Source organism: Porites lutea, chromosome 5 (genome assembly GCF_958299795.1).
Source record: "Porites lutea chromosome 5, jaPorLute2.1, whole genome shotgun sequence".
Taxonomy (NCBI): Eukaryota; Metazoa; Cnidaria; class Anthozoa; order Scleractinia; family Poritidae; genus Porites; species Porites lutea.
In genome coordinates this window covers 39,732,584-39,747,867 of record NC_133205.1, presented here as the reverse complement: position 1 = coordinate 39,747,867, position 15,284 = coordinate 39,732,584, and the positions used below count along the sequence as shown (strand labels likewise).

At 38.0% G+C, this 15,284-nt stretch overlaps 1 protein-coding gene across 1 annotated transcript; it reads left to right on the top strand.

The window, feature by feature from the left end:
- Nucleotides 1–12,040: 12,040 nt before the first annotated feature.
- On the top strand, nucleotides 12,041–14,585 carry LOC140939016 (tetratricopeptide repeat protein 4-like). Its single transcript, XM_073388576.1, has 4 exons — nucleotides 12,041–12,161; nucleotides 12,397–12,558; nucleotides 13,569–13,646; nucleotides 14,420–14,585. The coding sequence occupies exons 1-4, from the start codon at nucleotides 12,083–12,085 to the stop codon at nucleotides 14,572–14,574; spliced, it is 474 nt and encodes a 157-aa protein (XP_073244677.1). The 5' UTR covers nucleotides 12,041–12,082; the 3' UTR covers nucleotides 14,575–14,585.
- Nucleotides 14,586–15,284: the final 699 nt, after the last annotated feature.

Here is a 15,284-nt window from a genome sequence, read left to right as displayed (position 1 = left end):
AATTAAGGATGCAAAAAGGGGCAGTTTTTTACCTGACTTCCAATATACAATAACTTAGCGAATCCTCGGGCGCTGATTGGTCGAGAGCTATGGTGTATGAGAGTATAGACCATAGAAATGACGCCATAAAATGTTCAAAACTTTGCAGTGAAACTACTCGCCTGCGGTTGAACGCTTTCCTCCTTCCTATCACACCCATTGCGCCACTAAGGAGAGACAGAGAGAGAGACGACTGGGGACGACTGTAATGGAAAAGTCCAGAGGTGTTTATCTGGCAATAGGCTGAGTTTTTCCGAGTTATTCGAAGATATTTCGCTTATGTTAAACGTGAGAAGATTATGCGTGGTTGTGGATAGTCTTATCAGTGCCGTGAAAGTGTGTGATTGTGTGATTTCCGCATGGTGTCGACAGGTTTGTCGGATCGCATGGTTGAACTACGGTTTGGCCAAAATATTCTGTGCCAGCCATTAATATTGTTTCGTCGGTGTTTAGCTTAGCTGATTGTACCTTGGAAAAGCGACTCTCTCGAATCAGGAAAATTGGATCTAGGTCTAGTTTCAGTGGGCTCTAATGGCATTGAACCATAGGCCGATTTTTGAAGATAAGAAAGTGATAATTCTCGTGCACTACGTTTCATTCAGTTTGTTGTCTATTCCATGCGGAATCCTGTTGTTTATCGAACCGCGAAAAAAGTAGTGTTTTGCTAATCATTTAAGTTGTTATGTAAGCCTTAACCAGGCACTCTTTTTCGCTGCAGTTCACTCAACTCAACGAAGTCAGTTTACTGAATAAATGTTCTAAAATTTGCGTCATTTTAAATTTGGAGTCGTTCGAATGCTTCTAGGGACCATTAACGTACTGCCCGGTGTCATATAAAGACTTTTAATCGGACTTTGAATGAGTTTTATTCTTTTAAATTGCCATGTAGGGTAATGAGTTGATATTTTTGCCAACCAAGTTTTCAAAAATTTAAGCAAGCGTTTGGTATTCGCTTTATTTGACATGAAAGGAAGTTGTGTCATTTCGTAAAAAAATTGATTTAGTTATAAACGGTTTTAGAAGATTTATCAGTGCTTTCTGGCGACTTTTCAGTTGCTCTCATCATTGCTTGGGAAATTACCCTGGGTACCAGAGGCTTTTTCTCTCTCGCGCGACAGGGCTGAATAACGTACTACGCATGTGTAAAAAGTGTTTTCAGTACATTTAGGTGGAAACCGTCGTTGAAGGCCCCGGTTAGGCCTACAATTGTAGGTACAAATATCGCAAAAATCGCCTGAATATGTTTCCGGAAATTCCCGATTTTTTTCTAAATATCTCGAAATTTTATTCTAAATATCTCAAAAATACCTGGCTTCATTTCATAAATATTATAGTAAAAACACAAAAATATAGCCTGTCATCTAAAAAACGGCAACACAAATTTCAGGAAATTTTACTCTTGTACAGCATACAGTAAAACTCTAAACAATTCCACATAAAGTCAGCCTTATTTACAGTCATGTATCCGTCAGCTTCCAAGAAGACTAGATCACTGCACTTAAATACAGGCAGAGGTCGTGAAAGACCATTAGGTGGAGGTCTAAAGTGGTCTAAAATTAAGGGACACTACTGTTTGGTTTGTGCGTGGCTCAGAGGGTAAGTCATCAGCCATTTTGTTGAACATTGGCCACATTGCGTATATTATAAATGGAGCATATTGCTGAATCTGATTACAACAGGCCCATATGTGGAGATTTGTTTGAATTTCTGTCACTGAAACGCCCATGCCCTCATTTGCATTGAAGTAGCCTCCTAGAAAAAAACATGATGGCAGTATATTTTTTTCTCAAAAAAATTCTAAAATATCACAATTTTTTCCTAAATATCATGAGATTTTTTAATGATGTCTTAGGGTTAAAAAAATATCCGGATATTTGTATCTGGACCTACCCCTGGTGTGAGTTTCAAGCTATGGTTCAAATCTTGTTTTTAGTTGCCTAGCACGAAAAATTAAGTAGGCATTGTTGTAGAAAGAAGGGAAAAAGCCCTAATTACCTAAAATAAAAATAAAATAAATAAATAATTTATGAACTTATTGTGCGCAGCTTAACATGAGAATGATCAGCTGCGCATTACAACTACATTACTTAAAAGAAACAAATAAAAGATAATGCATTAAAAAAAATAAAATAAAATAAATAAAAATAAAAAGAATATATATGCATGCAAGTAAGAAGTGAATATAAAATTGCTCACCAATATAAAGTTTTAAAAAGATAAGTCTTAATATGCGCCTTAAAAATGTTCACATTAGTAATCGCACGAAGGTCTTTTGGAAGAGAGTTCCAGAGCCTTGGCGCTGCTACCATAAAAGCTGTATCACCTAACGTCTTCGATCGAGCAGTTGCCATAGAAAGTAAAATACTATCTGAAGATCTAAGGTTATATAAGGACGATTTAAATGTTAGTAAATCGCATAGATATTAAGGAGCAAGGCCGTGAATTGCTTTGAACGTAATAAGTAGTATCTTACTTATGATAATATATTCTGCTAAGCCTCTCGTTTATATTTTTATATTCGTTGTTCATTAGTTGAGAGCAAAATCTGTCAAATGAAAAAGGATTTCGAACTCTCTTCAACTGGTTTTAGAAGCTACACTCAGGGCCTTCACTTCTAGGATATTGTTCATCATTTGGGAAATCAACTTGGGACATCTTGCTGAGGTAAAATCCGTCTATTCGTGCTACCTCATGTGGTACTAGTAGGGTTCATTGAGCAAAAAACGAGATAGGAATTAGGAGAGCCGTAAACCATTTCCTGTGAGATTGTCGCGATCAAGAAAAGGAGATAAAACCTTCATGACTGAAACTTCAACCCGAATGTCGCAGTAATTATTGATCCTGATCCTGTGGGCATAACATAGGTCTCCGATTACTAGAAAATCATTCATTTTGGGTGTGTTTCTTTACTAAAATCAAAGATCAGAACAAAAGTCCGGATCATTAGGATTTCGTTGAGAAAAGAAACGATGTATCCAAAAAAGGATTATTTTCTTATTCGTTTTCGTAGAAACGACCCACAATATCGACGGACCGCCGGGAGAAAGAATAACAAGCCCACTAACAATGTTGCAATTTTGTTGAGCTTTTATTGTATTCTGAATATTAGCTCAAGGATACTGCTTGCTACAGACGGGCCAAATGAAGACGAGTCTTGCAATACGATATTTATTGAAAAGTGAAGGCTTACAAGACACGCGGGCGAAGTTGTGTAGCAGTTTTGTCCCTAGTGAACTAGAACATTGGCGATTGCAGGTCCTGTTTGTATTGCGGTTTTCCTACTACGATAAAAAAGGCGGATAAAATCGATCGCTTAATCCACGTCTGGGTTTCAAAAATGACCGTAGAGATGAGCAGTGTGGTCAAACAGTTGATGTATGGATTTTATTATAGAAGCGCACCCTTCTGAAAGAGCGCTTATTTACAGCAGGCTCGCGTTAAAGCAGCAGTTATAAGCGTAAGCAAATCAAAGTTAATTTATTCGTCCATGATGCTGGACGGCGGCACGATGAAAAGAGCAAACGGTCGATCGCAGTGGTTTCCTTTCTCTTTTTAGCGCAGCGTCCGTCCAGGAGGAACCACTGCTCGCAGATAGTTCTTACGCGGACTGTCTGTGAAAAGTTTAATACCTTCTTAATATTCTTTTGTCAATCAAGACACCATGCATAATGGTATTTGCGTGTTCCCGGAAAAAGGGGAAAAACCCTTATTATATATTTATGCTATGAAGTTTCTTGTTTTCAGGTGCAAATGTTTAATATTCACTAGTTTGAACCAGTTCAAAGTCAAGCTTCATCATCACGTAAACTGGAAGAAGAAAGTGTTAGTGGAAAATCAGTTTTGGACAACAGCTAGCTGAGGTAAGATCTTCTGCTTCTCCCCGAAGTGTGGTCATCTGTTGAAAAAAAGAAAAGCGAATGCGTTTTAAGAAATGAGATAAGAAAGATTCCCTTCCTGATAAATTTTTAGAGAAAGAAAAGTAATCTGCATATTAAATTATAGTAACATTTAGAAATATATCCTGTAATAAACAATTTAGGTAACGAAGGTATCATCTAAATACAATTTAAAACATAGTTAGCGAACATAGTTAGCGATAGCAAGCATGAACCGAGAGAGCTCCAGTGTTGCCAGTATTTCCCACGAGATTCAACGTAAGGCGCTCGCACATGTGTAGTCTCTCGTCTTACAAGACGAACATGTTCAAGAATAGTTATATATTTGATGGCTTCATGACGTCAGGCCAATAACTCTTAAATATTTTTCCTAGATCGTTATAATAGGCCTCATCACGGTTTTCGACGCCATCTTTACGGGTAGGCAAGTAGGCGTAAAATTACAGTGTTTGTATGAGAATCCGATGTCGAATAATTTTCGTAAAACGTCCGTTTTGAAAAAACTATGAAATGTAAACTAAAGTTATTAGACAAAAGATTCTTCTCTCAAAATTCCAGGGCCTCACCTGCCCTAGAATCGCTTCTTTTAATGACCTTTAATTTCCAATACATTTTTCTGTAAAAATGTCAGTTCCCGCCGACTAAATTTCCCGGGAAAAATTATAGACAAATGTATAGAAAATCTAAAAAGCTATCGAGAACGTTTTAGCGCGGATACAGCCCTCAAAATTTGTCAGTAGAATCCTCTACCTTGTAGCTTTAGTTTACAATTTATATTTTTTTCCAAACGGACGTTTTACGAAGATTATTCGACATCGGATTCTCATACAAACACTGTAATTTTACGCCTGCTTGCCTATCCGTCAAGATGGCGTCGAAGACCGTGATGAGGCCTATTATAACGATCTAGGAAAAATATTTAAGAGTTATTGGCCTGACGCCATGAAGCCATCAAATATATAACTATTCTTGAACATGTTAGTCTTGTAAGACGAGAGACTACACATGTGCGAGCGCCTTACGTTGAATCTCGTGGGAAATAGTACTGGCAACACTGGAGCTTTCTCGGTTCATGCTTGCTATCGCTAACTATGTTCGCGGAAGTGTTCTTGCAGATGTTGTCATAATGTTCTGCTGTTGTGGGCAGGCCTAGCCTATCCTACGTAGCCAGCGCTAGCGTTTTTGCAAGTGTTAGTGCGCGAAAGTGGGACTGAGAGCAACTTCAACAGAAAAGTGCATGTTAAAGGTTTTTCTTAAGATTCTCATCTTTGAAGTTTCGTTACTGTTTCATCAAGTGGACCAAGTTTAGTCAGGATTTTGTCCACATGGGTTTTTTCCTGTTTTTATCTTATGTCTTTAGTCGTACTTGAATTATTGTTAGCTCGCAAATTTAGTTATGTCTGTTTTGGAATATTCGTTGCTTTCCATTGTCAGATGTGAGTTTCTGACAGGTGGTCGTCTTTGGGAGGTCAGAAATGATTAATCAGCGTTTTATAGGTTTTCGTTACCCTTCGACCAAAGGTTTCTCCCTCGCATGGCTTATAGCGTTTATGAAGTCGTTCGCGTCGCTTGTCTGCCGCGTAATTGCCACTCTATCTACGCGACAGACATTGGCTTGTAGCCTGGGTTTTTGTAGCTTCTTGCCGATCAGAACAGTGATCAGAGCTGCATGTCTACTTCAGTTATACCAAACTCATAAAACACAGCGCTTTTGCCTTGTTTTTAGTCCCACAGTCAGCTAACCGAAACATGTTCAGCTTTGGACAACGGCTACTCATTTGGCTTGTTAGACAGTGAGCAAGTTAGGAGTTGGAGTTTAGCAGGTGACTGTTGGCAGTACCTACTGGTACCTACAGGTAGCCAGCGTGTTGCTCGAAAGCCCCCACAAAAGCCTGTGGCGTAAACCACTGACTCTCAAAATGGCTTTGTTCTCTGAAAAAGGGGAAAAACCTATTATTTAATATGCAACAAACTTTCTCCTTTTAGTGGGATTTATACGTGTTCTTTCCCCTCTGCCATTTCTTCCTCCAAGAAATGTTACCCGGCGTCTTAGTTCCTTGGGCTTCTTTAACAGCGTTATCAGCGGTTTACTCTTAGTTTTGCCGGTGTTTAACTGAACATCTTGTTGTGCCACTGAGATCAGATCTGTACTTTAACATATTTTTTTTGTTTTAAAAAATGTTTCATAACAGTGTAGATTTTTTGAAGTATTAGGAGCCTACGGATAGATGAAATCCTCGACCTATTTCAGTAAAGTATCGTATCTCGACAAGACAGGTGTTGAAATAAATATGTAAGAAAACACGTGTGAACACAATGAAATGTTGGTCAGATATTGTTATGCAAATACATTTTTTAACAAAAGAGTACACTGTTTGAAGCGTCTACTTGTTCCTTCGTCCAATCAATCCTCACAAGAGGAAAAAAATGCTCTCGGAGAGTGTCGCTAAATCTAACTGCAACGCAAAGTAATTGGAAATGACAACTTTAGGGAAAGTGCAAACTGGTAAGGATTTTTAAAATTGTTTGCGTACTATTTTCTCAACTTATTCTTGATTTATTATTTTGATATGGTGTTTCCTCCCTCTGAAAAACTTCGTACTCTATTTCATTTTAGAGTAAGTTCGGATCGGTCGACGGTGTTTTGCTCGTTTTAGGGTGAATTTTTCTTTTTTGTCTCCAGAAGATATTTTGTAAATCTTTAAATTTGTAAATTATTTGCAAATTAGGAGTTATTCAACACCGTATTTCCCATGAGGCTGAATTCAAAGCCCTCCTATAAGTTTGTTGAGTTTTACCGGATATAGAGTGTTTTCACATGATATCACGGCGCCCATGCATATTGGTGTCCCAAAACAATTAAACGATGGCCATGGTAGGGCCCCAAACCAGTCCTGTGGGAGTTGAACTCTTTTCTTACGCAATAGACTTGATTCACGATCCACACAAGCCAATTTTGCACGTGCTTACGGATTGATGGGATGAAAATTAAAGTAAAGGAACACGTGGTATTTCAAGGGGCAAATTATCACGAGTAATTGCGGTCGAGTTTGTTTATTTTCTCAAAAAAGGCGATGATTTTAGTCTTGCAAAATGTATAGTTCGAATTTCGACAAGTTTTACCTCATTATTGCTTCCTGAGAGCGCATCTACGGTCGCTACTGCATCCATAAAGAAAAAATGATCACTTCCACACACAACTTCCCCGGCCATTATCGTCTTTAAGGTGAAAAGTTCCTCACTTTCTGTTGTCTAGGTCGTCTAGAATTAACAAACTCGACCGCGCTTTCTTACATTGACAGGTTTTTTACTTGTTTGCTCCCTGAGAAACCACGTGACATTACCTTCATCCCATCAGTCCTTTAAGGTATCATCCAGGGTAAAAAAAATCATTTTTCTAAATGTACAATTTATAGACTATTAAATAGAGCTCATCAAGAGCTTTCTTTTAAAAAAAAATTCCGGGAAAAATGTTTTTTCTGTGCAGACTTATAGAGTGCAAAAGTTTTTCCTATGCTAATTATTTTAATTGATCGTTGACAAGTCCTGTCATACTTGATACGCGTGCCGCTGTTGAATCAAGCTACCGTAATCATGCAATTTGACAGAAATTGTGGTTTACAAGTATAGCGCTCACTGTTTTTCCCTGGAGTTTGAAAGTGAACGCCTACAAAGAAGAAAAAAGAGCTTGTCCGTTTTCGTCCTCGACTCCAAGACGAAAGAAGATGACAAAATCGTTTTGCCGCCAAAGAGTGGACTTCGAAATTAGCAGAGAGCGACAAGGGCACCTACTACAATAAAGAAAAATGGCCAAAAGATGACAAAGCTCCTGAAAAACGGGTCCGTGCACACTTCGGCCAATCTAATTTTCTATTTTTCCAACAAAAACGGAAAAAGGAAATATTACTTATCCTTATCATATTTGCATATTTCAAAGTACAGAAAAAAAGAGAAAAAAAGAAAATGGTCGGGAAAATCGATCATTTTTTTAATTTTTCAAATTTTGAAGTTAAATTCAAAAATACAAAAAATACTCTTAACGGCTAAAAGCAATATTTTGCTTTTTTTATTTTCTTGATATTGTCAGAAAAGTGAGAAAAATAAAATAATCTCCGAGTCCTAGGTCATCTTTCGATTTTTCCGTTTTTCCCAAAAAATCGAAAAACAGCAAAATGAAAAAATGATATTCATTCGAACCATTTTTTCATTTTTTCCATTTTGTTCAAAAAATGAAAAAATAGAAAAATGGCATACCTATCGCCTAATTTTCCACAATTCCATTTTAACAAGAAAAATGAAAAAAATGACAAGTGTTGCGAATAATTTTTCCATTTTTTCAATAAATAGAAAACAAACAAACAAAAACGGACAATTTTTCATCTTTTGTTTTAATGAAAAATAGCAAAGAAAAATGATAAATCATGAACATTTACCAATAAAGAAAAGAAAAACCTAATCCACTTTAGACTCACTAGTTTTGTTAGACGATTTACACAGGGTTGGCGGGAGACGTGGGATGCGGAGGGCGGGTGGGGGCGCTTTAGTTCTCAGAATGCGAACGTTGTTTCATTCACTTTTGGATTTGATTAGCTGATTCCTTTACCTCATTACTTAGGACTCACTCTGTGACCTGTTCTAACACTGCGTCACCATAAAGTGTTCCTGTTCCATTCAAACTGTAGAACGTTTCCCCATACTTGTCGCATGGGTTTACCGACATTAGCGATCTTTGCTCTCGTCTTTCCAGGGCTGAGTTGCTTAAAAGGTGGATAACGCTATCCGCTAAATAAATAACTATCCAGTAGATAACGCAATTGGTTTCCCTAAAATTAGATACATAAAAAATTATCAGGCAGCTGGGTAGTGGCCTATCCGGTGGATAGTCGCTATCCAACGTTTAAACAAATGTATGGGGCCAGATCATTAAGATGTTCTCTCCCGCGAGCGTATAATAGCCGCCTCGTTATGTTTCTCCTCCATAATATTAATTCAATATACTTTACTCTTGCAATCCTAAAAGACCCGTTCTGCGGCAAGATCCGTTATTTCGACCTGCTAAGCAGTCTACTTTTGAGCATCTATTTCATTTAAAAGCGTCTGACCTCTTCACTGGCGTGCTCTTTATTTATTTTGCGCATGTGACTGTTCAACGAGCTTCTTCTTAACTCCTTCCCCTTGATCTCTCTCACGAACCGCTTTTTTTTTTGCTGGGACCATAGTGTTGCTGGCATGAAAACCGTTGAGTTACCCCCCCCCCCCCCCCCTTTTCCCGTACCAATTTTCACGCCTTCTCCTCCCCCCTCGTACCCTTTCTAATATTCTTCATTTCCACGGCCGGTACGGTACGGTTTTCCCGCCGCTTTCATCCACAGTCGACCCCCGACAACTCAAACCTTCAGGGAAATCGAGATCAAAAGTGAATGGAACTACGTCCGCATCTCGAAACTAAGCCCTCCCCCCCCCCCCAAATTCCCCCACATCTCCGCCGACCCTGGGTAAATCTTCTAACCGAATTAGCGAGTCTCTTCTTCACGTACCGTTAAAATATTCATAACTTCTCACTTTTCTGCGCCATTTTTCAATAAAATAAAAAGTGAAAAACTGTCTGAAAGGGTGTATCGTTTTAAAGTTTTACTATTTATTAAATAAATAAAAAAAAATAGAAAATTGCTCGCAACACTTGTCATTTTTTCATTATTCTTATTAAAATGGAATTATGGAAAATTGGGCGATAGGTATGCTATTTTTCTATTTTTTCATTTTTTTGAACAAAATGGAAAAAATGGTGGGAATAAATATGATTTTTTTTCATTTTTCTGTTTTCTTTTATTTTTGGCGAAAAACGGAAAAATAGAAAAATGAGTTAGGAATCGGACATTATTTCATTTTTCTCATTTTTCTAACAATAGCAAGAAAACAAAAAAATGCAAAATATCGCTTTTAGCCGTTTACCGTATTTTTTGTATTTTTGAAGCGGACTTCAAAATTAGAAAAATGAAAAAATGATCAATTTTCCTGACCATTTTCTTTTTTTCTATTTTTGTCTGTACTTTAAAATATGTAAATATGACAAGGATAAGTAATATTTCCTGTTTCCGTTTTTGTTGGAAAAATGAAAAATTAGATTGGCCGAAGTGTGCACGGACCACAAACCTACCTTACAATCCTTTAAGTCTAGCATACGGCCAAGAGACTATAAAGGGGACAGAGAGGGCATCCCCAATATACACCCTATTCCATAGGTAATTCGTCTCGAGTTATTTTTAACACCACAGATCTCAAGGGGGATTAGACAACAGCCAATCACATATTGCGAATGTGTTCCGCGTGGATGACCCACGCTGAGAGCCACGCGTCCTTCACGAAATGACGCAGAACAAAATGGGGGAAGACGCGGAGAACGATTTTGCTATTCCTTTTGTCGACGAAAACGACTACAGCGAGATTTCTGCGAAAGCTGTGTCAGCGAAACCGAAATTAAAAAAGAATCGCCCTTCCTCTCTTGTATAGAGCTAACAGTAGAGCAGGGAAATCCTTAACACACTGAATATTCTCTCAGGATCATTTATAATTTACAGTTTGAAGAGAGCAATTTCTGGTTTGATGTTTATTTTTTTCAGTCTTTATAGCGATTATTCCTACCCACTTACTTTGTCAATTGTAGGCGAACCCTCCTAAAGCTGAAATTCAAGGGACCATATTCAAGCTCAGAAAGAGAAATAAAATTTCGTCGTTGCTTATTTACGTCCTCCATAAAACGCGAAATTAGGCATTTTCACGTCGTAGTCGTGCAAAAACGGGAAAGAAATGAACAAAAACGTGCGTTGCACGTGCGAAGTTGTTGTTTTGCTAATTAAACCTATTCTTTTTTTTGACGTTCTAGTTGTCGTCCGCGTCGTTGGATCTTAAACTCCCTAAATTGTACAAACGACCGGTTTCAATAGACCGGCGAAATTTCTTATTTTATTAAAGCACTGAGGTTACGACAACTTCGAGTTAAACTGATTTCACGGGTTGTCAAAGAGTCCAGCGATTCCTTTTTCCCAGGTGAGCGCCGACTCATTCCGCTTCAATATTCAGGAATGCTCTCGATCTTTTTACGCTTTCATTGCCTCTCGCCCGACATGTTTTGCACGGCGTTTGGTCATGCGAAACCTCCACGAAACATCCACGCCTCGCGCGAGGTAACTTTATCCCGATTCTAAAAATAACTCGAGACGAATTACCTATGGAATAGGGTGTATATGGGGGATGCCCCCTCTGTCCCCTTTATAGTCTCTTGATACGGCGTATTAACCTTGTGGATCTTATAAGTGACAATTGTGGCTCTTGTCTTATTTGTAGTAGGGTAACTCCGAAATCTTCTAACTTTTAACTTTTTATAAATTTTAGATTTTAGAAAATTATAAATTTACCCAATGATACCATGTATAAACTCATTTTATATGTATATTTTTTCTATTACACATATTTTAGTGTCCCCAATTAGCTTTTATAAGCTAAAGTCATCGACACTTAAATAAAGTTGTTATGTTATGTTATATGTTATGTTACCTCCTCGTAGTAGTTCTTCAAAACTTTGGCCCTTTTCTCCGCCTGGTTTCAGAATATAAACACGTTTACTTCTAAAAAAAAAGTGGATAAAATCCATCGAGCATTATGTTTTGCGTATTCTTGTATTTTTTCCATTCAAGTTTGTTGTTTCTCCATCAAACGTATCCTTGTCTCTGTTCAGCCATAGTTCACAAAAGCGCAGTCAAGACACGAATTAGTAACACACTCGCCTGTGGCTTGTGTGCCACCTTTTTTGTTCTTACCACATTTTTATGTCATCTGTGACCCAGAAAAGTACACTATGGATAAAAGAATACTAGTACTTGCAGATAAGTAGATGATATTGGATTCGGTTGGCTAGCTATCAGCTAAGATTTTCTCAGTAAGACACGATAGTGGCCAGCGCTCAAATTACCCCAATTATAAGTAGGGATGCTGTTTTAAAGTCTTTGGCTGTGATAAAAACGTAGATAGGAAGAATCGTGTAATGAATATATCTTACAAAAAACAAGTTGACGAAACCCCCTATTTCTCTTCTCAGGGCCCAGTAGCTCATCGGAAAGGGAAACCTTACACTTGTGTTAAAAGCATTCATGGAGAAAAGTCCAGAGGTAGATGATGTCACATCTACTGATGCAGGAACACTCCTGTTTGATGCAGACACTTTACGAGGTGAAAAGAAAAAGAAAAATGCTTTTTTCATTCCATAGTATGGTTTCAACAGTTGAAAACTTGAATTCGGTTAAAGGGAAGACCTTACCCATTCACAAGAACATTTTTTTCATGTGTAGTCCCTGATATAAAACCCCGGCTTGGAGTAGGCCAAACAAGAGTAAATGATGATCACATTGGTTTTCGCAAAAACGCCTTGTAAAATCACTGAAAAAATTTTAATTTGCTGCATTAGCAATTGCAGAGGTTTACAAGAATGAGGGTAACGAGGAGTACAACAAGAAGAATTACAGCAGCGCCATTAGCTACTACACAGACGGAATTAAAGTGAACTGCAAGGATAAAGAACTGACTGCCAAACTGTACAGTAACAGGGCGGCAGCGCATTTTAATTTGAGTAAGAAGTTGCCATTGTAGTTAGTTATCGTGATGTTACATTTACCTTTAACTCACTAAAGATCTTTTTAAGTAGTGGTTCTGTATATAAGAACAATTATCAACAATCACTGAAAGCGTCAGCCGTTGCTACTCACGCTTTGTGGAATGCTGCTTAAAAAAAGTTGACAGACTACACAACAACTGCTTCTCCTAATATCTACTTGCAGTAGTTGTTCATTCACTATTTTTCACATAGACCATAATGCACATTAATTGCTTACCTCCAAAATCTTGAATGTCCATTGTTTCCAATTTCTCGTGGGTATTACAGTCGTCCCAAGAAAAAGCGAAGAGAATAGTAATGCAAGATTTTCTTTTCTATTTTTTTTTTGGGAGGGTGGGGGGGGGGGGGAGGCGGGTAAAAAAGGTGCATTATAGTGTATATGGAAATGGTGAATAGGCCATTTTACAGTTGTGGATGGGAGCGAGGCTGAGGGTGACCTTGTTTTGATACAAACCTTCCTGCTTTATTATGTCAATCAAGTTATTCTTATGCAAACTAGTATTTTTCGAGAACAATTTCCATAACAAAGCAGAGAGGGTTTGTATCAAAACAAGGTCACCCTCAGCCTCGCTTCCATCCACAACTGTAAATTGGTTTATTAGTGGGATCCCAGGCTAAATGCGTGCAATTCCACAATATTGGTTTCGGCTTTATGAAATTTTTCTACCAATAGCAGAAGATTTGGGAGCAGCCACTGCACACACAACGCGAGAACAAATACTGACAGGTCACGATACTAAGGAATGCAATGTCTATTTTAAAGTACTACTAAGTCAACCTCGTCCCTAGGGCTTTTCCCTTAAAAAATGGGTTGGGCGCCCCACCTATTTTTTAAGGGAAAAGCCCTGCGGACGAGGCTGCTTCTAAGTGACAAAAAGTTCAAAAGATACAGTACAACAATTAAGAATTATATGAAAGTGTCAACTTAAACTGCGTTTTTGGGTGTGTTATTTATTTTTCCTCAGAGAATTACACTGAAACACTGAATGATGCCAAAACTGCCATAGACGTACAACCATCGTTTGTAAAGGCTTTTGTGCGAGGTATGTCGACTATGGGCCAATCGATCCTGACTGCGATTACTGATTTGCTTGTGTATAACTAGCAAAACTCACCAACATCTTTCCTTAAATAACCGTTTATGATTCAAAATAACGCAAGACAAACTGCGCTCAGTTTAAGGGCTGTTAACAGCCGTTTTCACTCTAGAGACGGATAAACAGACAATTTAAGTCAGACAGATTATTCGTCAAAATTAAAGCCGTTCCGTTTTCACATTAAGACAGATTGTTTGTCTGAAGCGAATTACTCAACGGATAACCCTTCTGGGACGGATGGGAAAATGGCCATTGATGTTTTCAGTTACCATGACAACAAATGTGTTTTCTCTCAGTAGACCTCAGTAATGTTGGACTTTTCAGATTTATTTACCACGAAATTCTTATAGAGAATTATCTTGCTCTGGAGTGGGTTACGTTAATTAGACTATTGTTTTTTTGTGTGTGTTTTCGCGCACCAATCTCATTCTTCCCAGGTTTACTTATTGCCTAATTTCAAACCGAGAGTGGTTGTGTACGAGTCCGTTTATAATGCGATAAACAACACAAAATCCAGATAGTCAGAAAGAGCACATTGAGGTTAGCAACATTTCCAAATTTGGTAAAAAATATATAGACATCCAGCAATCCATATATCTCTTATAAATTTTTAAGTTTATCTTGTTCAATATTCCCACGATTGACACCAAACTTTAGCTTATATCTGAATAGCATTTACAGCCTAAATGTGTTTTAGCCTGAGCTTTTTTTCTTAACAGGGGCAAGTGCCTGCGTTCAGTTGAAACTATTCAGCGAAGCCATCACGTGGTGTGAAAAAGGATTAGAAGTATCTTTTACTGAAGTTTACAGAGGAAGTCGATTTAGAGATCATTTCTTCACAAACCTTCTTCATTTTTCTTCTATTCACTGTTGAAAATATTTCTAGTGCAGACTCACATGCATTTAAGACTAAATACATCAATAGGTGCCTTGTACAAAGCAGACCTATAAGCCTTTGCAATCTATCCTTCTCACTAAAAAAAGTGAGGTGTAAACGTGCAGTGAAGTGGAGCAGTTTTAATTAAATATTTGGTCGTTAATACACAGCACGTACTTTACAATACACTCATGGGTTTATATCTCCAAGGAAACTAAGGGAGACTCTAGATAATTTATTTCAAGGGCAGAAACTTGGCAGGTTTTTAAATTTCTTGACAATTGAACTTGTACAAGATCAACCAGAATAACCAGAAGCTGTTGGATTTACTGGATAGGTCTGTGAGAGAACAAAAGAAGCTGAACGTAAATAATTACGGAGAACAGGTGAGAGTGATGGAGAAAGGGCTTGGAGTGCGTTATTTCCGCGTTTTTGAATATTTTTTTCAGAGATGTTAACTTGGAGGTCTCATCTTACTGTACAGTATCGATACGGTAGGCTAGAGAAGCATATACCCTCCTTTAGCAAATAATATTAAATGAGGTGCTGATCCACCTCTGATCGATCTGTTTGCGTAGCTTGGCCCCACACGGGTATACAAATCCTTGGCTAGCCTACCTTACGGCCTACCCTATGGACCACCCTAAATTTTGTAATTTTGCTGAAATAACAAAACAACAGGCCTGAGCAAAGCAAAAGAGATAAGC

What these genes read in the sequence shown, in the direction of transcription:
- LOC140939016 (XM_073388576.1), top strand. Translation starts at nt 12,083, where the DNA reads ATGGAGAAAAGTCCAGAGGTAGATGATGTCACATCTACTGATGCAGGA. An exon ending in GGCAGCGCATTTTAATTTGA is followed by an intron (nt 12,559 to 13,568) that starts GTAAGAAGTTGC and finishes ATTTTTCCTCAG; the next exon opens with AGAATTACACTGAAACACTG. An exon ending in TGTAAAGGCTTTTGTGCGAG is followed by an intron (nt 13,647 to 14,419) that starts GTATGTCGACTA and finishes TTTTCTTAACAG; the next exon opens with GGGCAAGTGCCTGCGTTCAG.